At 50.1% G+C, this 24,917-nt stretch overlaps 2 protein-coding genes across 5 annotated transcripts in view; both read right to left on the reverse strand.

Annotated features, from left to right (window-relative positions):
* SV2B (synaptic vesicle glycoprotein 2B) overlaps window positions 1–19,315 on the reverse strand; it is a 47,505-nt gene extending 28,190 nt beyond the window's left edge. The window contains exon 1 of one of the 4 annotated variants that reach the window (XM_049783290.1): window positions 19,160–19,315. The gene's annotated coding sequence lies outside the window, so the exon portion shown is untranslated. Of the gene's footprint in view, window positions 1–16,691; window positions 16,765–18,501; window positions 18,560–18,609; window positions 18,708–19,159 lie in introns of those variants that run through there. The other 3 variants (XM_049783293.1, XM_049783291.1, XM_049783292.1) reach the window with 3 other exon arrangements.
* Window positions 19,316–24,648: 5,333 nt separating this feature from the next.
* Window positions 24,649–24,917, reverse strand: part of SLC28A1 (solute carrier family 28 member 1) — a 17,907-nt gene continuing 17,638 nt past the window's right edge. Inside the window, exons 18-19 of the mRNA XM_049783928.1 lie at window positions 24,847–24,917; window positions 24,649–24,721 (exon numbers count right to left, since the gene is read on the reverse strand). The exon at window positions 24,847–24,917 is cut by the window's right edge and continues 44 nt beyond it. Coding sequence (XP_049639885.1) covers window positions 24,649–24,721; window positions 24,847–24,917 — 144 coding nt within the window. The remainder of the gene's footprint in view (window positions 24,722–24,846) is intronic.

A 24,917-nucleotide genomic window follows, 5' to 3' on the forward strand; every position in this document is an offset into this window, starting at 1 on the left:
CAGTTCCCAAGTTGGTTCAGCTGGATTTGGGCTTGGCCCACTCCCAGTAGGTGATTTTTCTATTTATTATCAAGTGGCTCCACGACTGTACAGTGGGCCAATAATTGCCTGCCTGGTGGCTTCTCTTGCTTTTAGCAAAGCATAAAGAAGCCAATTGGAACAGTCTCATTAGCATAATTGACATCAAAGAAAGCACACTGATCACACTCCCAGGTCTGCAGAAGATGTCTCGTTCTAGCTGTGCACAAGGACCCAGTTCAGCCTGTCCCCATTCTGTGGAGCCTGGGTAAATGCCCAGTCTGGCTGGCAACTATTTTGCTAGGAGGAAGGGAGTGGGGGTTCCACGCCAGCACCCCACATCTATTTTCTAGAAGAGAGACGTGATAGTGCAGAGAGAGTTTACCAAGGGCCTTCTGAGCTCAGAAGCAAAGACCTGGGGCCAGAGAGATAGCAAAGTGGGTGGGCATTTTGCCTTGCAGGCAGTGACCCAGGACAGACCCTAGTTCAATTCCCTGCATCCCATATGGTCCCCTGAGCCTGCCAGGAGCTATTTCTGAGGGCAGAGTCAGGAGAAACCCCTAAGCACTGTCAGGCGTGCCAAAAACAAATAAATAAATAAATAAATAAATAAATAAATAAATAAATAAATATAAGAAGCAAAGACCCACTCAAGTTCAGCCAAACTGCAGGCTCTGAGGACTGGGATCCAGCAACTGCTGACAGAGATGGAAGGAAAGAGGAGGAGAGGGAAAGGGAAGGATGGAAAGGCAAGGAGGGAAATAAATGGAGGGAATTCCAAGAAGTTGACCAAAGAATTTATAAAAAAAAATATTTTGGGGGGTGGGAGTTAAAAAATATTTGGGGTCTTAATTTAGGTATCAGGACATAGTGTGCTTGCAACTACATAACTTGGGTTGTCCACGTCAGTTGGGTCTTTCAGTCTTTGTTTTGTTTTGTTTTGGGGTCACACCCAACAGCTCTCAGGAGTTCTCCTGGCTCTACGCTCAGAAATCATTCCTGGCAGACTCGGGCCCATATGAGATGTCGGGATTCGAACCACTGACCTTCTGCATGCAAGGCAAACACCTTACCTTCATGCTATCTCTCTGGCCCCAGGGGTCTTTCAGTCTTAACACACGGCTTAAAAATCAGGACTTGTGGGGCTGGAGCAATAGCACAGTGGGTTGGGTGCTTGCCTTGCCAAGTGGATGACATGGGTTTGATCCCAGAGATCCCCATATGATCCCCTGAGCCTGCCAAGAATGAATCATCAGTGCAGAACCAGGAGTACAGCCTAAGCATCACCAGCTATGACCGCACCTCCCCCCAAAAAAGAACACTTGTTCTAGAATCTAGAAGGTAAAATTGGGAGACATTTTACTCCCAAACCCTTCAACTAATATGGCAGATTTCCTCATGGATTAATTGCTGATGTAGACGTCGCTACCCTTCTCCGGAAACTCGTTTCTGCTATAAAATGAGTTTTATTGAACTGCACATTCATTTCCTACGGGGTGGCCTGGGCATTCTTCAAAATGACAGAGGAAATTAAAAGCCCAATCCCTCAAGTGGTGTGCGTATCAGTGAGCAAAGAGAGCAAAGACGTCACCGAGCCAGATCTTCGTTCCCTGGTGCTGAACAGAAAAACAGACGAGGGAGCTGACCGTTTACCAAGGCCCGACAGGACAGAATGAATTTTCCTCCTGCTCTTTGAAAATGTTGGCATAATCATCTACTCATCATTTCTTTGTGTTTAACATCCTAAACAGTAGCCCAAGGGTGAAGATACAAGGAAACTGAACGACTCTGCAGTGGCAAGAGGACTTTGTTGACTGCGGTGGTCAAATGAAACTATGATAGGAGGGGAGTCAGAGAGATAGTGCAGTGGTTAAATTAGCAGACGCCTTGCATATGGCCGAGCCTGGTTACATCCCTCTCACCCTGGCCCACAAAGCACGTTTCCAGCACAGGGGATATACTACTTTAGATCTGGGGAAGATGGAGTTTGCTCTCTCTCTCTCTCTCTTTCTCTCTCTTTCTCTCTCTCTCCCCCCCCCCTCTCTCTCTCTCACACACACACACACACACACACATACACACAGATGACGTTTCCAAAAAGTCAATAATGATGACAGGTGTGCAGGAGAGGCAGGTGAGGCTGACAAAATAAACAATGTGGGAGCATTTCAGAGTTTAACCCCTTCCCTGCTTACACTCCAGGGCACTTCAGACTCCAGGCAAAATAGACTTCCAAAAATTTATCTTTTTAAATCAATGGTAGGAAATGGGGGGGAATATGGGGACACCCCTCCCGATTTCCCCCTTTTCCTTTTTGCTGGTTCTATGGCAGTCATAAAGCTAAAATTCTTCGACAGTGTTGACAGGGGTCAGCCACATGAACACCAAACTCCCAGCTCTAAGTAGTGGGGCGATTCCGGTAAGGAATCTCTAGAAAACGTACAAGGTATGTGCTGTAGTTTCTCTTTCAAAGTCTCTGGACTCTCGGGGCCAGAGGGACAGCACAGTGGTAGGGTGTTGACATGCGGCTGACCTGGGAGGGACCCAATTCAATTCCCGGTGTACTATATGGTACCCCCAGCCTGCCGGGGGTGATTTCTGAGTGCAGGGCCAGGAGTGATCCCTGAGCACCGCTGGCCCAAAAACCAATCAATCAATCAATACAGTTAAAAAAAAATACTCTAGGGGGCCAGAGAGATAACACAGAAGTAAGGTATTTGCCTGGCACGCATTTGCCTGCCATCCACGACAGATGGTGGTTTGAATCCCGGCATTCCAGAGACAGGAGTAACCCCTGAGCTCCACCTGTGTGACCAAAAAAAAAAACAAAAACAAAAACAAACCACTCCAGACTCTGGCCTCCCAAATTATAAGGCAATAGATCTGTGTAGACTTCCACTCCCAGATTCAAAGCAACTTGCTCTGTAAGCAGCAGGAATCATATGGGATCCAAATTTGATCCAAAATGACTCCAAACACTGGAAATCTCCGCAGCAGGAGCTACACATTTATGGCTGTCCTTGACAGCATTAATTACCCATTCTTCAACTAATTTAGCTATAACAGCTTTTTTTTAAAAAACATGGTCTGACTAAAACTGTCACACAATAGTCAAAGTCGGAGGCAAAATAAATACCAAAAACAAAAACAAAATGAAACAAAAAACCCCAATAAACTCCTACTGTGATTCCAAGGAGAAGTGATTAGATAATTCTAGATGTATAAAAGGTTCTTAAAAACAGTAACGAGGGCCCGGAGAGATAGCACAGCGGTGTTTGCCTTGCAAGCAGCCGATCCAGGACCTAAGGTGGTTGGTTCGAATCCCGGTGTCCCATATGGTCCCCTGTGCCTGCCAGGAGCTATTTCTGAGCAGACAGCCAGGAGTAACCCCTGAGCATAGCCGGGTGTGGCCCAAAAAAACAAAACAAAACAATAAAACCAGTAACGAGGGCTGGAGAGATAGCATGGAGGTAGGGCGTTTGCCTTGCATGCAGAAAAATGGTGGTTCAAATCCCGGCATCCCATATGGTCCCCAAGCCTGCCAGGAGTGATTTCCGAGCCAAGAGCCAGGAGTAACCTCTGAGTGCTGCCGGGTGTGACCCAAAACCCGGAACACCTGGCAGAACTCAGAGGTTACTCCTGGCTCTACCTCCATGCTATCTCTCCAGCCCCAATAAATATTTTTTTATATCTGGTAGAGAGAACATGACAGACACAGTATTGGGGCACAAAAATCTGACTTGGGCAATCTGGCAGACTCTAAGGCACTTGCTTTGCATATGGCCCACCCAGATTCTATCTCTGACCACAAAAAAGTGATCCCTGAGCACAAATACAGGAGTAATTCCTGAGCACCACAAGGTCTGGCCCCCAGAAAAAAGTTTAAAAAAATGAAAGATCTATTAAGCATCCTTCCATGTTTTGGAAAACTGAACAGAATCAAGCCATATTGTTGAATATTATTGAAAAGGTCCAACCCTCATTCGATGCTGAAATCTTCATATTCAATGTTGAGGAGAATTTGCTTTCTCTAACATACACCCTAATCCCATTAAAGCCAGCTCTTCGTTTCATAGCCCCCCCAAAAGAAAACATTGTCTATAAAATGATTTGAGATCAGACAAAAACAAGCAAAACAAACTACGAGCAAGACACTTCCAAGGCAAGTGCTGAAAAACAAGCCACAAAAGATGATTGTCTGCTTGGATGTCAACAGATGCGCATTTTCACAAGTAAGTTCACTTACTACCATGATGAAGTGTGTTGTGCTGTACTGTCACGTCACTTTGGTTAGCTACACAACTGACGGTTTTAGAGGGCCCATTGAGGTGGGTCTGAGATGCCCCAAGAGGTGAACATCACTCTCTGCAATGAAGAGAGGCAGGCAAAGGCCTGAAAGCATAAAGCTGAGATTGTTTTGGGGGGAGTTGTTTGTTTGCTTGGGGGCCACATCCAGCAGTGCTCAGAGTTACTCCTGGCTCTAAGCTCAGGATCTATCCCAGCAGGCTCAGGGGACCACATGGGATTCCGGGAATTGAACCTGGGTCCGTCCCAGGTAGGCCACGTACAAGGCAAACACCCTACCACTGTGCTACCGCTCAGGCCCAAGTCTGTTTTTTCTTTTTTCTTTTTCTTTTTTTTTTTTTTTTTGGTTTTTGGGCCACACCTGGCAGTGCTCAGGGGTTACTCCTGGCTGTCTGCTCAGAAATAGCTCCTGGCAGGCACAGGGACCATATGGGACACCGGGATTCGAACCAACCACCTTTGGTCCTGGATCCGCTGCTTGCACGGCAAATGCCGCTGTGCTATCTCTCCGGGCCCAAGTCTGTTTTTTTCTAACAAGACTTTGGAATCTTTGTCAGCGGACATGCGACAGTTTGGTGAGAGGAAACCAAGTCCAAACCCGCTGTGCTGCAGGACTCAGTCACCCTGGAAACGGATCTTCTTCAAGAAGGAAAAGAGTGACTGGGCAATGCTGGAGGAGAACACAGACTGTCAGAAAACAGACACACAGGGCCAGAGCCAAAGCACAGAGGGGACAGTGTTTGCCTCGCATGCAGCTGACCCAGGTTTGCTCCCCAGTATCCTGTATGATCCCTCAGGAGTCACCCCTGAGCACTGCTGGGTGTGGGAAGGAAAAGAAGGAAGGAAGGAAGGAAGGAAGGAAGGAGGAATGAAGGAAGAAGGAAAGGAAGGAAGGAAGGAAGGAAGGAAGGAAGGAAAGGAAGGAAGGAAGGAAGGAAGGAAGGAAGGAAAGGAAGGGAGTGGAGGGAGGGAGGGGAGGGAGGGAGGGGAGGAGGGAGGGAGAAGGAATGAAGGGTGAGAGAGGGGGGGGGAGAGAGAAAGAAAGAAAGAAAGAAAGAAAGAAAGAGAAAAAGAAAGAAAGAAAGAAGAAGAAAGAAAGAGAAAGAAAGAAAGAAAGAAGAAAGAAAGAAAGAAAGAAAGAAAGAAAGAAAGAAAGAAAGAAAGAAAGAAAGAAAGAAAGAAAGAAAGAAAGAAAGAAAGAAAGAAAGAAAGAAAGAAAGAAAGAAAGAAAGAAAGAAAGAAAGAAAGAAAGAAAGAAAGAAAGAAAGAAAGAAAGAAAGAAAGAAAGAAAGAAAGAAAGAAAAGAAAGAAAGAAAGAAAGAAAGAAAGAAAGAAAGAAAGAAAGAAAGAAAGAAAGAAAGAAAAAGAGAACACAGACACACGATCTGATACTGTGAATGAAAAGCTTTCAAGGGCTTTGTTTCAACCTGCCACAAGATGTTATATCCACAGCAGTCCTGCAAATCTACCTGCACCTTTGGGCTTTATTGTTTTTCTTGTTTTTGACTTTTTTGGGGTCACATCTGGCCATGATGTTCAGGGTTACTTCTGGCTCTGCACTCAGGAATCACTCCTAAAGATGCTTTTGGACCCTGAGGATTAAACCTAGGTCGGCCACATGCAAGGCAAATGTCCTCCCCATTGTACCTTTGCTCTGGCCTCCCTTAAACTGTAACCTACTGTTCTATACCTTAATTGGGAGGATTTGGGAACTGAACTCAGGAAATCCCACCTGGACAAACATACACAAAGGCTCCTTTGGAAGGAGAGTTCCTTTCTGTCTATCTGTCTGTCCGTTTCTTACTGGCAATGTAGGCTGTATGATAAGACAGCAGGGAGGGCATTGGTTTTCCACGTGGCTGACCCAGGTTCCATTCCCAGCATCCCATAGGGTCCCACCACAAGTGATTCATGAGCACAGAGCCAGAACTCAGCCCTGAGGACAGCTGTATGTGCCCCCCCCCCAATTTTTTTGCCAGGAAGATTTTTGCTCAGCAGACAGGAAGTTGGCAGTTTCTGGGGCAGCCAGCCATCCTGGAGTGGGAGCTCTCCACCTGGCCCCCTGCCCTGGTGACTGGTGGGCCTTCCTAAGACTACCCCCCAGACTGACGTCTTCGGGCTGGGAACAGGAAGTCCAGCTGCTGGATGGTCCTGCTCTCATCTGAGTCATTTAACATCCTTCAAAAACATTAGTGGGGACAGTGGTAGGATCCGCCAGTCCCTGTACTGAGGAACCTTGAGCAAAGAAAAGAGGCACAAGAGGGAAGATGGGGAGACACCCTGGGTGGGGTGGGAGGGGACACACATTCTCTTTTGTCTACCTGGAGTTATGGACCTGCTGCTAGGCAGAGGACTCACAGAAAGCACCGCCCTGCCTGACCCTGTCCAGCCCCACCTGGATCCCGTCCTAGGTTTTCCCCCCAAACCTCTGGCTCAGGAGCTGTGCGGGGTCAGTCCTGTCTCTCTTTGCTTCCCTAAATACCAACTGGACCTTTGCAAACTCAGACCCCCCTCTTGACCCTGGTGCATTTCCCTTCCGGGTCACCCCAGTGTCTGCACTTGGGGGCAAGTCTGCCCCCAGCAGGTTGAGGATTCGAGGTCTGGATCCAGGAGCTCACAGGCCCTTAAAAAACTACAGGGCCTGAGATCCTGCTGATATCAGGTTCTTAAATTCACTTGGAGGAGGTGGAATTACTGGGGGGGGGGGGGGCAGCCTGTCCCAGCCTGGACCCCATCATCTGTTCTGATCCAGGCAGGAAACTACCCAGGCGGGAAACTACACCAGCCAGCCATGGGGTTTGAGACCAGAACGAAGCACCATGAGCACTCAGTTCCCTGGCCTCTCCCTCCTCATCTACTTGAGCAACCTCTGAAGATGACTCAGTCCAGGGGGGACACTGGGGAGCCATAGGCTTCCTGCCATATATACACACATGCATGAGAGACCAAGGCAGAGGGCAGTGACTGATCAAAGGGCATTTTCCAGACTGGTCTCTCCTCCCCAACAGTCTACAAAGCAGCGTTACTCCCCCTCGCCCCATACATGTCTCGAGAGAGTCTGCGAAAGGGGTACATATTGCTTTGTTGCTGTATCATGAGGAAAAGGAGCAAGAGAAATTCAGTAACAGCCCCTGACTCTGAATGTGGGAGAGCTAATTGAAAACATCTGGGTAGAGTTTTCAATCTTTTCTTTTTTTAAATTATTTTGCCACACCAGACTCTATACCTAGGAACTACTCCTGGCGGTGCTCGGGGGACCTTATGGGGGTGCTGGGGATCGATTCCAGGTTGAGCATATCCAAGGCAAGCGCCCCCTCATCTATGCTATGGCTCCGGTCCCCTTTTCTCTGAGTCCTTCTCTGATTGTTTGTTTTCGGGCCCTACCTGCCAGTGCTCAGGACTACTCCTTACGCTGCACTTAGGTGCTCAGGGCAGACTCCTCACTCTGTGCTCAGGGATCACTCCTTGCCGGCAGTGCTCAGGGATGACTCCTGGTTCTGCAGGGATCAATCCCTTCAAGGGATCAATCCCAGCAGTGCTCCTGGCTCTATGCTCAGGGATCTCTCTTGGCGGTGCTCAGGGCACCCTTTGGCATGCTGAGGATCAAACCCAGGTTGGTTGCATGCAAGGCAAGCACCCTCCCCACTGTGCTATGGCCTGGACCCCTGGGCAGCAGCAGGGTGGGGGCTGCTTTAAGGAGATCCTGCCCCTCCCTCATGGCTAGCAGTGTCTATGACCTGTGTCCAGGGCAACCATGGCACACATTCCCTGCCAGCTCAGGGTTCGGGGTGGGCCTCGCTTCTCAAGAACAGAAAATGCCGTTTGCTTCTGCGATTCCCCACCCACCCCCATACACACACTCGCAGGAAACACCACCAGCAGGCACCAAGATCAGCGTGATCCAGCACAATCCAGGCTGGGGGTGACAGAAAACTCATAAATGACAGATTCAGATTCGTGACTTCCCCGAGGGAAGAAATAGCAGCACAGATGGCCTGCGGCTCTGGGAGATGTCAGCCGCGTCCTAATGGCATTTCATAATCGAGTGAAGCCTCCACGCAAAGGAAAAGCAGTGGCCCAGGTATCAACTGAGAGCCTGGAGGACAAACCTTCTGGTGCTCTGAAGCATCTTCTCAAAGCCACCCAGTTGGACATCTTGTGTGTGACATCAGAGTCCTTCAAGGCACCCCATCTTCCAGAAAACCCTACAGCAAGGCTCTTCCCCAGGGATGGACCTTACAGGTCCCAGAGGGACATACCACAGTGAGGGGAGGCACTTTGAAGCCAGGACTTTCACCTGGCGGATCAGGCCTGCCCCAAAATTCTGCCACCCTAATGCCCCTCTGCACCCCTTCAGGCCACAAAGAGTGAGAAGAGGCCCTGGGAAGGGACTGACAAGGGTTTCAAGCACAACTGGTTTATATTTGCATTTTTTTTTGTTTGGGGGCCACACCTGGAGGTGTCAAGACTCACTCCTGGCTCTGTGCTCAGGGGATAGTTCGTGGTGGACCTCAGGGGACCCTGTGGGGTGTCAGAGATCAAACCCAGGCCATTTGCATGCAAGGCCAACACCTTCCCCGCTGTAGTATGCCTCCAACTTCATCATTTGTTGGGTTTGGGTTTGGGTTTGGGGGTACACTCCAGCAGCACTCGGAGGTTACTCCTGACTCTGTGCTCAGAAATTACTCCTGGCAGTGCTCAGGGGACCCTAAGGATGCCAGAGATCAAACCCATGTGCAAGGCAAATGCCTTCCCCACTGTGTTATTGCTCTGGCCTTTTGTTTTGTTCTTTTTTGTTTTTGTTTTTGTTTTGTTTTGTTTTGTTTTTTTGGTTTTTTGGGCCACACCTGGCGTTGCTCAGGGGTTACTGGCTGTCTGCTCAGAAATAGCTCCTGGCAGGCACGGGGGACCATATGGGACACCGGGATTCGAACCAACCACCTTTGGTCCTGGATCGGCTGCTTGCAAGGCAAACACCGCTGTGCTATCTCTCCGGGCCCTTATTTTGTTTTTTTAAGCTACAGTTAGGTGGGAATCAAGGTTGGGCCATGAGCTGAGTCATGCCAACCCTCCAGTTCTCCTGCCCAGTGGAGCTCTTTATTTATTTATTTATTTTGGTTTTTAGTTTTTGGGTCACACCGTGGTTACTCCTTGCTCTATGCTCAGAAATTGCTCCTGGCAGGCTCGGGGGACCATATGGGATGCCGGGATTTAAACCCCCATTCTTCTGCATGCGAGGCAAATACCTTACCTCCATGCTATCTCTCCGGTCCCCAGTGGAGCTCTTGAGTGGAGCACACAGTCAAGTAACAGCTCAAGTAACTCCAAGTGACCCCTCTATTGGCTGGAGGCAGCCAGTAAAAAGCTATGGAAAAAGGCTCCCAGAGCACTTTGGGCCCTGTAGTCCTCATGGCTTGCTTTTGCCCAACTCACTCACTGGAAACACAAGGGAAGCCAAGGGGCCTTCAAGATTCGGGGCCGGAGCAGTGGTGCAAGCAGTATGGCGTCTGCCTTGCTGGCACTAGCCTAGGACAGACCATGGTTCGATCCCTGGGTATCCTATATGGTCCCCCAAGCCAGGAGTTATTTCTGAGCGCATAACAGAAGTAACCCCTCAGCATCACCTAGCCCCCCCCCCCCCAAAAAAAAATCCTGAGAGGATGGAGCCAGAGAGATAGAATAGTAAGGCGTTTTCCTGTGCACAGCCAACCTGGGTTTGATTCCCAGCATCCCATATGATCCCCCTAATCATCCTAGATGCCAGGAGCTAACCCCTGAGCACTGCCACTGGGTGTGGCCAAAAAAATCCTGAGAGGAGAAGACCAGCACTGGCCTTACACACAGTCGACCCAGGTTTGATCTCTGGCATTCCATAGGGCCCCCCCACGCACCACCAAGAATGACTCCTGGGTGCACAGCCAGAAATAGTCATTTCTGAGCATCACTAGATGTGGACCCCAAACCCCCCTCGCCCCCCAAAAACGTCCCAAGAGGACTCAGCCTCGCCCACCTGTACCCTGGGGCTGCATAAATCCACAAAGGCCACGTGTGAGGACAACAGTCTGGTCAGGGACAGCTGTAAACCGCGCACAGGCTTGGAGTCTACAGCAGTTAATCCCTGGCCTCAAACAAAGCGGATTAACCCTGAGACAAAGCAGCGTTGGGGCCAAATATAGATCAATGGAGAGCAGGGCTTAGAGACAGAAACACAAACCGGCAAAAGGCTGGATTCATCCAGCACGGGCCTGACCCCAAGGTCGAGTAAGACCTGCCCCAAGGCCCCCCAATGCCATACTTGGCAAGTTTCAGGGGTTCCCAGAAGGGCACTAGACATGTGCTCTCAGGGAGCCCCTAAATCAGGTGACCCTGGTGGGCACAGAAAACCAGGATCAGCCCCACAGAGGCCACTAGGTGCCGGAAGTTTGTCTGTCCTGACTATGTGCAGAGAATTAGAAAAAGTACAAGAGAGTCTTCAGTCTTATCCACTGAATAAAGCTGATATCTCCTGAAAAAAAGAAAAGAAAAGAAAAGAAAAAGTACAGGTTCTGGGAGCCAGAGAGATAGCACAGTGGTAGGGCATTTACCTTGCATGAAGATGGTTAGATGGTTCGAGTCCCTGAGCTTGCCAGGAGCTATTTCTGAGCACAGAACCAGGAGTAACCCCTGAGCACCGCCACATGTGACCCAAAACAACAACAACTACAACAAAAAAGTCCAGGTTCTGGAAGCCTCCATGTTCCTGGAACCAACATAGGACCTGACATTGAACCACAGCTCAGGAAACAGTCCCAAGGAGGCCAGACAGTGTCCTATCCTGATGGGGGCAGTTCAGGCAACACATTGTCCTCCCCACTTCTCTCCGTGACCCCCCAAACAGCTCCCAAATATGAAACCTTCCTCCCCACTTCTTCCAAAGCCAAGGACATCATCATGCCCTTCTGTTAGCCCCACCCTCACCTCACTGTGCCCATCATCTGCTGCAATTGCGCCCCTGTGAGCAGGAACCAGCAGGGCTTCAATGGGGGGATGGTGGGGAGGGCGCTGGCCTTGCACATAATCAAACTAGATCCATCCCCTGCATCCCGGAGGACCCCTGAACACTGCCAGGAGTGATTCCTGAATGCAGAGTCATTAGTGGGCCCTGAGCACTGCATAGTGTATCTTCAAAAAAAAAATTTAAAAAAGAGAAGGTAGGGGCCAGAGAGATAGCATGGATGTAAGGCATTTGCCTTTCATGCAGAAGGTCGGTGGTTCGAATCCCGGCATCCCACATGGTCCCCCGAGCCTGCCAGGAGCGATTTCTGAGCATAGAGCCAGGAGCAACCCCTGAGGGCTGCTGGGTGTGACCCAAAAAGAGAGAGAGAAGGTGGGGAGATAACCTTGAACCCCTGGCTTCTAAGAGGACAGAAAGGGGACACATCCTTCGCTTATCTCAGAGTCCCCAGAGCTCAGGTCAGATGCTCCTGACACTGCATTCCATGTGGCTTCCTCTGCCTCGACGCCATCCCTGACCCAGCTGGGCCCCAGCCCCAGTGCCATCTGTTTCACTCCAGATCCTGCAAGAGGCTGCAGGGCAAGGGCAAGTCTATGGGGGGCAAAGCCAGGGCAGCCTCGAGCCAGCCTGCAAGGCAGAGCTCAGGGTATTCTCCGAGACAGCTCCTGGCTGCACTGTTGCAGGGGGATTCAGAACAGAAGAGCATGAAGGGAAGTGAAGAGCGGACCCCAAAATTCAACCCAGCATCCACACCAGTGCCTGCTTCATCCTACAATTGAAGAGACTCAGGCCAGAGACATTGTACAATGGTGATGAAACCTGATGCAAACCCCACTCTCCATCCTAGACCCCTAGACCCAGACACGGAAGGAAGTCCAGTTACTATCTCCTATGCCCCTTTCTGGGCTTTAATTCTCTCTTAGGACCAAAGCAGGAGGGCAGCAGGAGGAAGAGCATTTGCCTGGCATGTGGCCAACCCAAGGGTCAATCCTCAGCACCCCATATGTCCCTGAGCCCTGCCAGAAGTCAGCCCTGAGCACAGAGCAAGGAGTAACTCTTAAGCACTGTCAGGAATGAGCTCTGAGCAGTGAGACAGCAGTAAGCCTTAAGCACCACCAGGAGCAACAAAAAAAAAATCAATTCTATTTGGTTCTCCCTTAATTCCAACATGTTCTCTCTCTCTCTCTCTCTCTCTCTCTCTCTCTCTCTCTCTCTCTCTCTCTCTCTCGCTCTCTCTCTCTCTCTCCTCTCTCTCTCTTTCCCACATCTCTCTCTCTCCCTCCTCTCTCTCTCTCTCACACACACACACATTTCCAAGTGAAGTATGTTGCATTAAATAATTAATGATGGAGAAGGATAGAGGTGGATGGATGGAGGGATTTTTCTCTGCCATCCCAGGCCACGTGGCTCCGCAACCCCCATCCAGCTGGTGGGTCCCAGGTTTAGGTGAACTGCGGAATCAGACTCATCCAGAGACAGGCATCAGGAAGTATCAGCTTTATTCATGCCCTATCCACCACATGTGTGGCCTATATCATAACCTTTTAAGCATTCAGCCATTCTTAGCTAGCCCTGCATCTTAACTCCTTTCAGCCATCTTCCCTTTGACCTCCATGCTGGCAAAAGACCAAAAGGGGAAAGAGCCCTAATCCCCTCTGGTCCATACCTTATCTACCTTTTCCAAGACCCCTCCCAGGAAATGGGTGGGGTCTTGCAGGTAAGGTCAAGTTACCTAGGAAGAATGGATGGGATGAGGCTTCAAAGTATTTTTCCTTTTTCCCTGCCTCCATCATTAGGAACAAGACCCGCATGCACATTTTCATGTACATGGGGGGCAGTTATTCAATGCATTCACAGTGCATATGTAAATGTACATACTCATCTATAGCTGTTAAGCCCAGAGTTAGGGTGAGAGATCCCAGCTCCTAGGGCTCTGCCCAGCCCCCCCTTTACGAAACAGGATCCCATCAGGCAAGGTTGGGAATGTGGGGAGTTTTCTCAGGCAAGCTAGTGACCCTCTCACTTGACATAAAACAGATGGCAAATTAATTTCCCCCCTTTTTTTTCTAGTCTTCCCTACTCCAGCTTGGTCTTAAATAAGAGCAGTACAATAATAACTCAGGAACATCACACCCCTAAAATTCAGCCACCTCAGAGGATACTGTCTCTTTTTTCTAAAAAAAAAAAAAAAAAAAAGATGAGCTATTTTTTGTTGCGACTTGCTTCTCTCTCGTCACAGCACTTTACTTTTTGCAGAATTCAAGCAATTGGAGGTTTCACATTTCAAGGCTGACTTTAGTCCATAAATGCCACAATCAGGTTCTTCTGAGACCAGAGCAGAGATGTATGAAACCTTCCAGAAACTGCCCCCATGTGCCACGGATGCCCTTAGGGATGAATAGTCACAGCACATGAGATGGGGCATAGTATTCTGGGCACTGACAATATGACATGATTGATCTCAATGAAGGGAGGAGAAAAGGGGGAAGGAAGGAAGGAAGGGAGGGAGGGAGGAAGGAAGGAAGGAAGGAAGGAAGGAAGGAAGGAAGGAAGGAAGGAGGGAGGGCGGAGGGAGGGGGAGGGAGGGAGGGAGGGAGGGAGGGAGGGAGGGAGGGAAGGGAGGAGGAAGGAAGGAAGGAAGGAAGGAAGGAAGGAAGGAAGGAAGGAAGGAAGGAAGGAAGGAAGGGAGGGAGGGAGGGAGGGAGGGAGGGAGGGAGGGAGGAAAGGGAGGGAGGGAGGGAGGGAGGGAGGAAAGGGAGGGAGGGAGGAAGGAGGAGGAAGGAAGGAAGGAAGGAAGGAAGGAAGGAAGGAAGGAAGGAAGGAAGGAAGGAAGGAAGGAAGGAAGGAAGGAAGGAAGGAAGGAGGAAGGAAGGGAGAAGGAAGGGAGGAAGGGAGGGAGGGAGAGGAGAGAAAGAAAGAAAGAAAGAAAGAAGAAAGAAAAAGAAAGAAGAAAGAAAGAAAGAAAGAAAGAAAGAAAGAAAGAAAGAAGAAAGAAAGAAAGAAAGAAAGAAAAGAAAGAAAGAAAGAAGAAAGAAGAGAAAGAAAGAAAGAAAGAAGAAAAAGAAAAGAAAGAAAAGAAAGAAAAAAGAAAGAAAAAGAAGAAGAAGAAAGAAAGAAAAAGAAAAAGAAGAGAGAGAGAGAGGAGGGAGGGAGGGAGGGAGGGAGGGAGGGAGGAAGGAAGGAAGGAAGGAAGGAAGGGAGGGAGGGAGGGAGGGAGGGAGGGAGGAAGGGGGGGGGAGGAAGGGAGGGAGGAAGGAAGAGAAAGAAAGGAAGAGAAGGAAGAGAAAAAAGAAGAAGGGAGGGAAGGACGAAAAGGGAAGAAGAAAGAAAGGAAGAAGGAAGAGGAGAGAGGAGAGGAGAGAGAGGAGAGAGAGAGAGAGAGAGAAGAGGAGAGAGAGAGAGAGAGAGAGAGAGAAGAAGAGTGTTATTGCTCTGAGCCATGAGCCCAGAAGAGCTCAGCTCTGAATTCCACAGCAACCAGACTGGCTGTCCATGATGGTCCTAGTTCTGAGCAATGGGGCTGCTCTGCTCTTAGCCCCTATCCCCACAGACACTGCGACGGGAGGACCAGGGTCATAGGAGGAAGACCAGGCCCCATGTCCCTGGCCAGATACAGGCAGGGAAAGGTGAGAACCAGGTGATAATCAGACTCCAAGAGCCAGATCTGGGGCGGAAGGGTGAGGGAATTCAGTGGGGGGAGGGATGAATGTCACCCGTGGGGGGGGTCATCCAGCTTCACCAAATCCTATTTCATAGAAACTTTTGTGTTTCATTTGTTTTGGGGTCACACCCAGCTATGTTCAGGGGTCACTCCTGGCGGAGCTTGCTGGCCCCTAGTAGTTGCGGGGGATCTAACCCCGGTCAGCCAATATGCAAGGCCAGTGCACTCCCCGCTATATTATCTCTCTAGAGCCAAAGCTGGTTTCCTTGTTGTTGTTGTTGTTGCTGTTGTTTTTGGACCACACCAGGCAGTGCTCAAAACTGGTGCCCAAAGGTCACTTCTGGAGGGCTAGAGAGACCCTCTGGGAATGAACTCAAGTCAGTCACCTGCAAAGCAAGCAACCTTCTACGAAGCTACCTGCACCCCACATCCACAGGCGCTTCCAACAGCCCCCAGGCACCCAGCCCCTCCTCTATTCAAGAATCTGGGGGCACAGAGCATGGAGGCAGAGCTGCCACATCCCCAGCCAGGTACCTCCCCAAGGAAAGTGTTCCAAGGGCTGAGCAGGAAAGTGACCTTCCTTGGCTGCATCGAGCTGAGAGCTGGAAAAAAAAAACGTCTCCTATGGGAAATGTGTGAACCATCCAGGACAGCGGACACTCTCCATCGATCCCCGGCTCTCCCTCGCCACAGAGACTGGCCTCGCTCTAAAAATGTCCTCTTTCTAGAAGCAACCCACCCAGTGGCAGTGTCTCTACATGTAGCAGGTACTTTCACTCACTGTTGGGGATACACAGAGACAGCAGGAAAAGCCCAGGGTGACCCCGAGCTCAGCGCAAACAGACTGCAGCATGAGGAGGACCATCTGTGGTGTGGGGAGTGTGGACTGCGGCGTGGGGAGCACTATCTGGCCCTCTACTCTGCCTCCTCACCCCTGCAAATATATCTGCCTCCCCCCATGCCCCCGGCTGCTGATCAACCAGAGGGACCTTCTTGGAAGCCCAGTTTAGGATTTGAGCCATTCAGAAGACCAGTCTAACCCATAAAAACACCCAAGATCCTAGGGTGCTAACCTTTGCCTTTGATCCTACAGCTGACCCCCTCAATCCCCAACGACCTTTCTGGTTTACTTACAATTCAGTTCTCCTGACACTGGGGGTGATTTTTTTTTTGGTTTGGTTTTTTGAGGGTTTTTTTTTTGGGGGGGGTGGGTCATATCCAGCAGTACTCAGGGGTTACTCCTGGCTCTGAGCTCAGGAATCACTCCTGGCAAGCTCAGGGAATCCTACAAAATTCTGGAGATAGAACTGGGGTGGGTCAGGCTCGTATTAGGCAAATGCTCTCCCTACTATGCTATGGCTCCAGCCCCAGCCACAGGGGTTTTCTGTAGGTGCCAACACAAAAGACAAGACTAGAAGTCCCTTGAACCTGCCTCGCATTCACACTTCCCCCAAGGACGTGGTCAAGTGACATCCAGAAAACTGCAGGCCCACGTCACCCACCCTTGTCCTGATCCTGCCTTCACCCCTGCCCTGCCTCCTCTACTCCCTCCTAACAGACACGCACTGCCCACTCCGTGGCACAGTCACACAGAAACATGTTCAGCTCCATGCACAAGGAACAGGTATGTCTCAGCACCCCCTGAAGGCTCAGCCACCGTCTCCTTCTCACAGATCAGAAAGCCAAGCTCTGAGGGAGGCTGAGTCAACTCACAAGATGCTCCCCCCAGCTCCAAGTGCTTTAGCCCACACTACCCTGGAGCACAGAATCCGTTGGTGGTGACATGGTTGGTGACAGCCAGCCTGGCTACTCTAGAGCACTGGGTCTTCGTTTCTCATTACCTGGCCCCGCCCTGCATCCAAGAGGCTGGATTTCTCTCATCCCAGACCATCAGAGTGGCCATCTCCTCTTTTTCCTTTGTCACGAGAGGACAGTCAGGCCAGAGCTTTCCCAGGATGTTGGCTGGACCATGCACAGAGCCAGGCCAATGATCCCCAGGGGTGGGGGGGACAAAAGGACAGAAATTCATCTACCCCGAGATACTCCAAAGTTTTTAGAATCCTTCCTAAGTGTTTAGAATTCTAAGATTGAAGAAACAATCCATTTATACAATCCATATATACAGAATAATTTGGAGGGGGCCTCACCCGGTGAAGCTCATAGGTTACTCCTGGCTATGCGCTCAGAAATCGCTCCTGGGCTGGGGGGCCATATGGGATGCTAGGGATAGAACCCAGGCCTGTCCTGTGTCAGCTCTGTGCAAGGCAAACATGCCACCACTGAGCTATCACTCCGGCTCAGAAATAATATTTTTTTTTTTGGCTTTTGGGTAACACTCGGCAGCACTCAGGGGTTACTCCTGGCTCTACACTCAGAAATACCCCCTGGCAGGCTCAGGGGGCCATATGGGATGCCAAGATTCAAACCACCTGCCTTCTGCATGCAAGGCAACTGCCCTACCTCAATGTCATCTCTCTGGCCCCAGAATAATTTTTTAATCTTGGGACTTTGGGGCCATATCTTGCAGAGCGAAGGGGCTCAGGGGAATCTATGGGGGTGTAAGGATCGAATCCAAGTCTGCCGTGTGTGAGGACAGTGCCTACTCACTGTCCCCTGTTGTCTGTCTCTATCTTTCTCTGTCTCTGTGTCTCTCTGTCTCTCTCTCCCTCTCTGTCTCTCTCTCTCACCCTAGAAACAATCTTTTTTGTTTGTTTTTGGTTTTGGGGGGCCACACCTATCGGCACTCAGGGGTTCCTCCTGGCTCTGTGCTCAGAAATCGCTCCTGGCAGGCTTGGGGGACCATATGGGATGCCGGGAATCGAACCCAGGTCTATCCCAAGTTGGCTGGTACAAGGCAAACGTTCTATCGCTCTGGCCACTGGAAACAATTTTTTTTTTTTTTGAAGCAAATCTGATCTGTGAGCAGCACATGTCTCTCCCCACAGGTCTCTGCTGAGTGAACTGAACCCCAATGCAAGCGATCTCACTGCTGGGGCTTGCCAAGCAGTTCATGGGAGAGAGGGTGGGTCTTGGGGTACCAAAGAACCCCATCCCTGCCTCATGATGCTATCTGTCTTCTACCAACCCCACAGTGAACCCTTTCTTCTGCTGACCCCCTAGTCCTGCCTTCACATCTGCACCCCTCCACCTCTTTATTCCCGGGGTTTCTCTCCAACCAACCAGCCAGCCAGGCGCTTGGGGGAAATCTGGACTTTGTTTTTCCAGAGCTCTGTATCCCCTGGGTGCGCCTTGGCTCCCAGAGGATTTGGGGGGTGCTGTGTGTGGGCTGAAAGTCCAGGGACAAGCTGGGCACTGGAGTGCATGTAGCTGACCACAGTACCCACAACTCTTGCCCCATGTGGGCAGCCCTTGCCTCCCTCACCCCACCCCCAGCAGCAGCTCCTGAGTTCCACCGCCCCCACTTTCCCAGGGGAGATAAGCAAGAGAAAATTCAAAACAACAGTGTCCATCCCCCGCCACGCCACCCAGTCTGGGTCAGAGCCCCCCAGCAGGCCCACCCTACCTTGCACCGGGCCGGTGGCATTTCTACGCTCTGGATTCGGTTTCAGGGCGCTGTCCCCCAACCCTACCCCACCCCGTCACCACCCTCTCTGCGGAAGCCACACGGTACCTGGCTCCTCCCTTTGCGAAGCCATCCTCTCTCCCCCATCCCTGCAGAACGGATCCTCCTCCTTCCCTTGCGCCAAAACCGGGCGAGAAGCACCTTCTGGAGTCCACAGTTCCAGGGGTCCCCCAATACCCCCTCACCGAGCTCCAGATGGATGGAGGCTCCAGTGCGTGGTGGATAAACAAGCCCATACATAGTCAGGAGGGTCCTGCCACCAAGACTTAAGGGCTAAGTTCCAGAACTGGCAAAGGGGGTCCAAGAAACAGCATCTGGGCAATGCGCCCCTGTGCGCGCGCGCGCGCCCGGCTCTCCAAAACTGGCCCTGCCCTTCCCAGAGAAGAATGTCCAAGATGTGTTTCCAACCTGGTCCAGGAGCACCCCCTGCACCCCTCTAACCCGCCTGCAGGCTCCGATCTCCCTACCTAGCAGGAAATCCCGGGGGTCCCCCCAAACTGCTCCGGGTGCGCATAGGTGCGTCCCCTTCCACCCCTCTCCATCCCCGGGCGCCGCCCCAAGCTCCGGGGTGCGCTCTGCGGAGGACACTGAGCCTCACCTGCCGCTTCGGCCTCGGTTGTACCCTCTGCGGGTCTCGATCGCGGTGCTGGGTGGTCGGGGCGACGGGTCCAGGGGCGCACGGGGGGCCTCCAAGCTCCCCAGGCGAAGCGAAACTTCTGCAGCAGCGGCTGCGAGGGCTCCGCCCCGGCACGGTTTAACCTGCTGTGCGCCTCGGCCCGTTGTGCCGCTCCCCAACTTGCTCCAGAGGGCGCTGGTGACGCCCCCCTCAAGCTGCCAACCTGGCACCAGACACGAAATGCCTGGCAAAGGGGAGTTCTGGAGGGTGCCAGGCCCAAAGGGGGGCAATGGCATCACTCGGCAGTTCGTATGAACATTGAGTCGAAATGAAAAAAATGATCAGACTTAAACACCAAATTCAAAGCCAACGACAATAGAATCGATGCCCATTCTACAACTAGCTAGACAGTGGGGACCAGTTATCCTAGCAGGCTGGGAGGCAAAGAAAGGGGATATGGGATGCATGCTAGGAACAGGGGTGGAGGGAGGACAACCCTAGTGGTGGGAATCCCCCTGATTTCATGTCACTAGGTACCTCAAATATTACTGTGAAAGATTTGTAATTCACTTTGGTCGCAATAAAAAATATTAAAAAAAAAAAGTCTGTCTTGCAAGAGGAGAGACCTCAGAACAGCATCTCCTCGAGTCTCTGGGATGGGACCCTGAAGAGTCACAGTGGCTCTGGGGCCATTTCATATCCATCTTCTATTTTTGTTTGTTTAAGGATGATATATTTTCCCAGGGAGCTAAATGATTTTTTTTCTTCTGCAAATACTTTGGTGACCTTTGCCTATGCTTCCTTGTTGTTGCTGTTGTTTTGTTTTTGGGTCATACTTGGCAGCGCTCAGGGGTTACTCCTGGCTCTGCACTCAGAAATTGCTCCTGGCAGGTTCAGGGGACCATCTGCGATGCTGAGATTGGAACTACCGTCCTTCTGCATGCAAGGCAGATGCCCTACCTCCATGTTATCCATCCGGCCCCATCCCCCCTTTTTTTAAATCTAGAAAATAAAAAAAAAAAAACAGGCCCAGAACAATAGAACAATGGGGAGAGTGCTTGTCTTGCATGTGTCAACTAGGGTTCGATCCTTAGCATCCCACATGGTCTCTTGAGCATACCAGGAGTGATTCCTGAGTACAGAGCCAGGAGTAAACTCTGAGCACTGCTAGGAGTGAGGAAAGGAAAGGGACAAGAGGAGGGAAGGGAAGGAAAGGGGAGGGGAGGGAGGGGAAGGGAAGGAAAGAGAGGGGAGAGGAACGGACGGGAGGGGAGGGGAGGGGAGAGGAGAGGAGAGGAGAGGAGAGGGGAGGAGAGGGGAGAGGAGAGGAGAGGAGGGGAGAAGAAAGGGAAAGAATGAAATATTATTTAGTTGTTGTTTTGGTTTGGTTTTTAGATTTGGGGCCACACCCAGCAGTGCTCAAGGGTTACTCCAGGCTCTTCGCTCAGAAATCACTCCTGGCAGGCACAGGGGACCATATAGGATGCCGGGATTCGAACCACCATTGGTCCTGAGTTTGCTGCTTGCAAGGCAAACGCCCTACCTCCATGCTATCTCTCTGGCCCCTATTTAGTTATTTTGTTTGTTTGGTTTTGGTTTTTTGGGGTCAAACCTGGCAATGCTCAAGGGTTACTCCTGGCTCTACGCTCACGGGGGACCATATGGGATGCCAGGATTTGAATCACCATCCTTCTGCATGGAAGGCAAACGCCTTACCTCCGTGCTATCTCTCGGGGTCCCACTGTTTTTTGTTTGTTTTGTTTTAAAGAAAAGCTGAAAACCATACAATTTGCTGCTACTTGGATAGATCTGGAGAGTATCACCTGGGTGAAGTTGGTCAGAGGAGGGACAGACAGACACAGACAGAATGATGTCTCTCAGAGGTGGGAGATAAAGAGACACAGTAGGAGAATAACAAATGCCCAAAGGCAACAGAAACTGATTTAAAAAAAAAAAGGGGGGTCTTCCGTAGGAAGTTGATCATGGGGGAACATGGATTAGGGGACCGTTGGGACAATGGCAGAGATAAACAGACTTTGGGGGACAATGAAGAGCTAGGACGATAGATGCAAGGAATCCTGCCCTTACCAGCACTGCTAGTCACAGTGCCAAAAATAAAATATAAATCATGTAACCGGGGCCAGAGCGATAGCACAGCAGGTAGGGCATTTGCCTTGCACATGGCTGACCTAGGTTCAATCCCCGGCATCCCCTAGGGTTCCCGAGATTGCCGAGGAGTTATTTCTGAATGCAGAGCCAGGAATAACCCCTGAGTACTGCCAGATATGGACCAAAACCACAAAAGAATTAAAATAAAGATCATGTAACTTGGAGTGCTCTTGTGAAGGCCAGTAAAGTATATAACATCTGCCTCCACCCCCGTGGGCACGTCAGAGCAGCTGTTCATTGACTATTTCTCTGGCAGGTGGTGTTGAAGGGGCTGTTGTGGTGTTTCCTGCAGGGAGAACAGCGTCTGAGCATTGTTTGATGGGAGCATAATTGAACCATTAAGCTTTATGGAGTATTAAAATCCAGGAATCCAGCCAGCTGGCCTTGTAGACATCTTCTGCCTCTACCATCTTAGGATACGTGGAAGAAGCAGAAAGCAAACAATACTGGGGGTCCCAGGATGGAATCTGGGGGTTCATTTGCCCTTTTAGATATATATATATATTTTTAATTTCTGCTTCCAAGCACATCATGCAGGAGGGAAGCCACACTCAGCTGTGCTCCTGGCTCTACTCTCAGAAATCATTCCTGGCAGGCTCGTGGGACCATATGGGATGCCGGGAATCGAACCCAGATGCAGTCATGTGCAAGGAAAGTGGCCTCCCTGCTGTGCTATCACTAAGACCCTACATCATAACTTTCTAGATAAAAATTGTTTATATGGCACTGGTATATGTCGGGACATTTTTTTTTCTCATTGGTCTCCATTTTAAAAACCGCGCGGGGGCATATACATTCAAAATAAAAATGAGAGGATGGACTCTCAAGCTGGGAAGAGACCAGTACTCTTTTCCTACTTGCTTACTCTCAGAGGCCTCTTGGCCTCTTCCTTCCTTCATTGTGTAACTGTGGTTGCTCCCATACTAGGTTTCTGATTAGTCCCCACTCTTTATCTTTTCTTCTCTTTGTGAACTGTTCAATAATGAATTTTGGTGAAAGAGTCGCTCAGTTTAATGCTTATGTTTGGACCAAGTCATGGGAATTGTTGGACTTGTTCTTGTGGCCCCCATCTGCACTGATAACGCCACATGGCATTATTCCTTGTTTGCATAGGCACATTAAAATGGAAAATACTATACATACAAATAAGTTCTTATCTAGTACAGATGGGAGCACACAAATCTTGTAGTGCAATGGGACCTTACACCCTGAACATTGACATAACGACCTGGCACAGAACTCAGAAGAATGGGCGTTCTCCATTCACCCCTGAACCAGGGAAGCCATCCAAAGTTGTCTATAACATCACCTGGAATCAATCCTCTACCAGGGAAGACTCTACTACTGCTCTAACATTGATTTACTCAAAAGAGTCTTCCCTTAATACTGAGAAGATTTAAACAACAACGACCTATGTACTGGACAGGGCTCTCTGCATTGCCCTTTAATTGTGAGTTGAAATTAGATGACGCTCTGCACCATCCTGACTTCAATGTAGGATATACAGATTCCAGGATCTTCAATACAGAAACATAATACCAACAACAGAGACTGTGTGAAAAATAAAATTGTATTGGCACAACAGACGGTGATATGGATTGGACAGGCTAGTTTGCCTGGAGCCTAGAGTTGGTCTTGTGTCAGGAAGCTTCAGGGGTGGGGTGGGGTGGGGTCTCCTTGTATTTAGGTCAAGACTTTTCCTTTCCATGTCCCCCATACTTTGGTGGGCCTATGCAAACGATAATCGCTACTCTAACACCGTTTTTGCTGTGTTTTGGCTCTAAACCTAAAAAGAAAAAAACACTTAAACTTTTGAGGTTGACTTAAACTAATATGCATGTGCATGGAAATGTAAAAACTACTATGCCTTCAAGTTTAGGGAGTTGCATAGATTTTATGGCTTTAGATTGCCTTGTGTACTGCTAGGAAATGTTGTAATGTACTACAATCTGGGGTCTTGAGAGACAAAGTAATTGTACGTGGGTTCTGTTTTATTTTTCTTGATGTTCTTTGACTAATAAAAGTTAGAAAAAATTGTTTATATGCTGTGACAGGTGTCATTTTTCTTCTAACACGCTAAAAATCATTCTTTGTTAAATTCACAAAGTGATTCCGAGGGTATTGCATCTTAAATTTGTTCTTTTTTTTTTTTTTTTTTTTGTACTTGAGGCCACACCCATAGTGCGTGCTCAGGGATCAGTGTGTGGGGACCATAAGGGATGCCAAGGATGGAACCCTGGTTAGCCGGGTCTGCTGTGTGCAAAGCAAGTTCCAAAGCAGGCCAAACATTGCTTTTTTTTTTATTTTATTTTTGGTTATTTTGGGGCCACACCCGGTGATGCTCAGGGGTTACTCCTGGCTATGTACTCAGAAATCTCTCCTGGCTTGGGTGACCATATGGGATGCCAGGGGATCGAAACCACATCCCTGGTCAGCACATGCAAGGCAAATGCCCTAGCACTTGCACCACTGCTCCGGACCCTTTTTAAAAAAATATTTTTGAATGATCCAAATTGTACACGGTTCCACCAAAAACCACAGTAGTACCTTGTTGCTCTCTGGTCCAAGGTCCAGGCCTCTGTCCCCAGTGGGCAAATAGCACTTGTGAGACCAATGTTCAGTGTGGCCATACCAAGTGTTTCAGTTGGAGACCATCGCTCCAAAACACAGATGGTCAGTGCTCCTGCCAGATGCTCATTGTGGCAGAAACCCATAGGCCAGTGCCCTTGAGGGTTGGAGGAGGCACCAGCTCAGTTCCTGGACATGCATGACATGTCACTCGTGTGGGCACGAGAGTCGGTGGGCCCAGCAGGGTGGCCCTAGCATACACATATGTGTCTCATGGTGAAACCCGGCTAGAAACTGTCCCATTGTTTCTGCGGCAAACCCTGGCAGGTTTTAGTTAAAGAACAAACAACAGAACAAAAATACCCTCTAACTTTATTCAGCCCGGGGTTCCCCAAATCCAGGGAGTGTGGTCATAAACACTGAGTGGCAGAGGCCCCATGGGTCTCTGGTGGAGACAGTTGGAGAATCTCTGGTGCTGGAGGGGAATTTCCAGGAGAAATTGTGCAGAAGGTGAAAGTACAGTAAACCCCAGTACCCGGAGATGGGCTGAAATTCCAGGATGGGCCTGATCCCAAAGAAGGGTAGTAGTGGGGAGATTGGGTATGAGGGATGGGAAAGGAATTTGGAGGACCTGGAGAGTCCCCATTGGGGAAGCCAAACTGGGTGGGCCTTGGGACGCTCCTCCATCACCACCTCCCAACAAAGGATAGAGGGGTGACCCCTTCGGGGGTCAGTCACCCGCACAGCGTGTGGTTGTAGAATTCACAGCAGGTAGCCAGGCCAGCTGGGCCCAGGGCCGGGCCAGTGCTGCAAAGAAGCAAAGCAGGGGATTGGAGATCCAAGGGCGGGGCGCCTGCTCCCTGCCCCACTGCTGCCTCAGCCCCTTGGGTCCCTTAGCCTGGTCGGGGCAGCCCCCCAGGGTCCCCACTCACCCCTGGAATTGCTCACGACAGCACATATACACCTCGTAGCTGGTGTCATTCAGGGTTGAGTTCAGCAGCAA

Source organism: Suncus etruscus, chromosome 11 (genome assembly GCF_024139225.1).
Source record: "Suncus etruscus isolate mSunEtr1 chromosome 11, mSunEtr1.pri.cur, whole genome shotgun sequence".
In the NCBI taxonomy this organism is placed as follows: Eukaryota; Metazoa; Chordata; class Mammalia; order Eulipotyphla; family Soricidae; genus Suncus; species Suncus etruscus.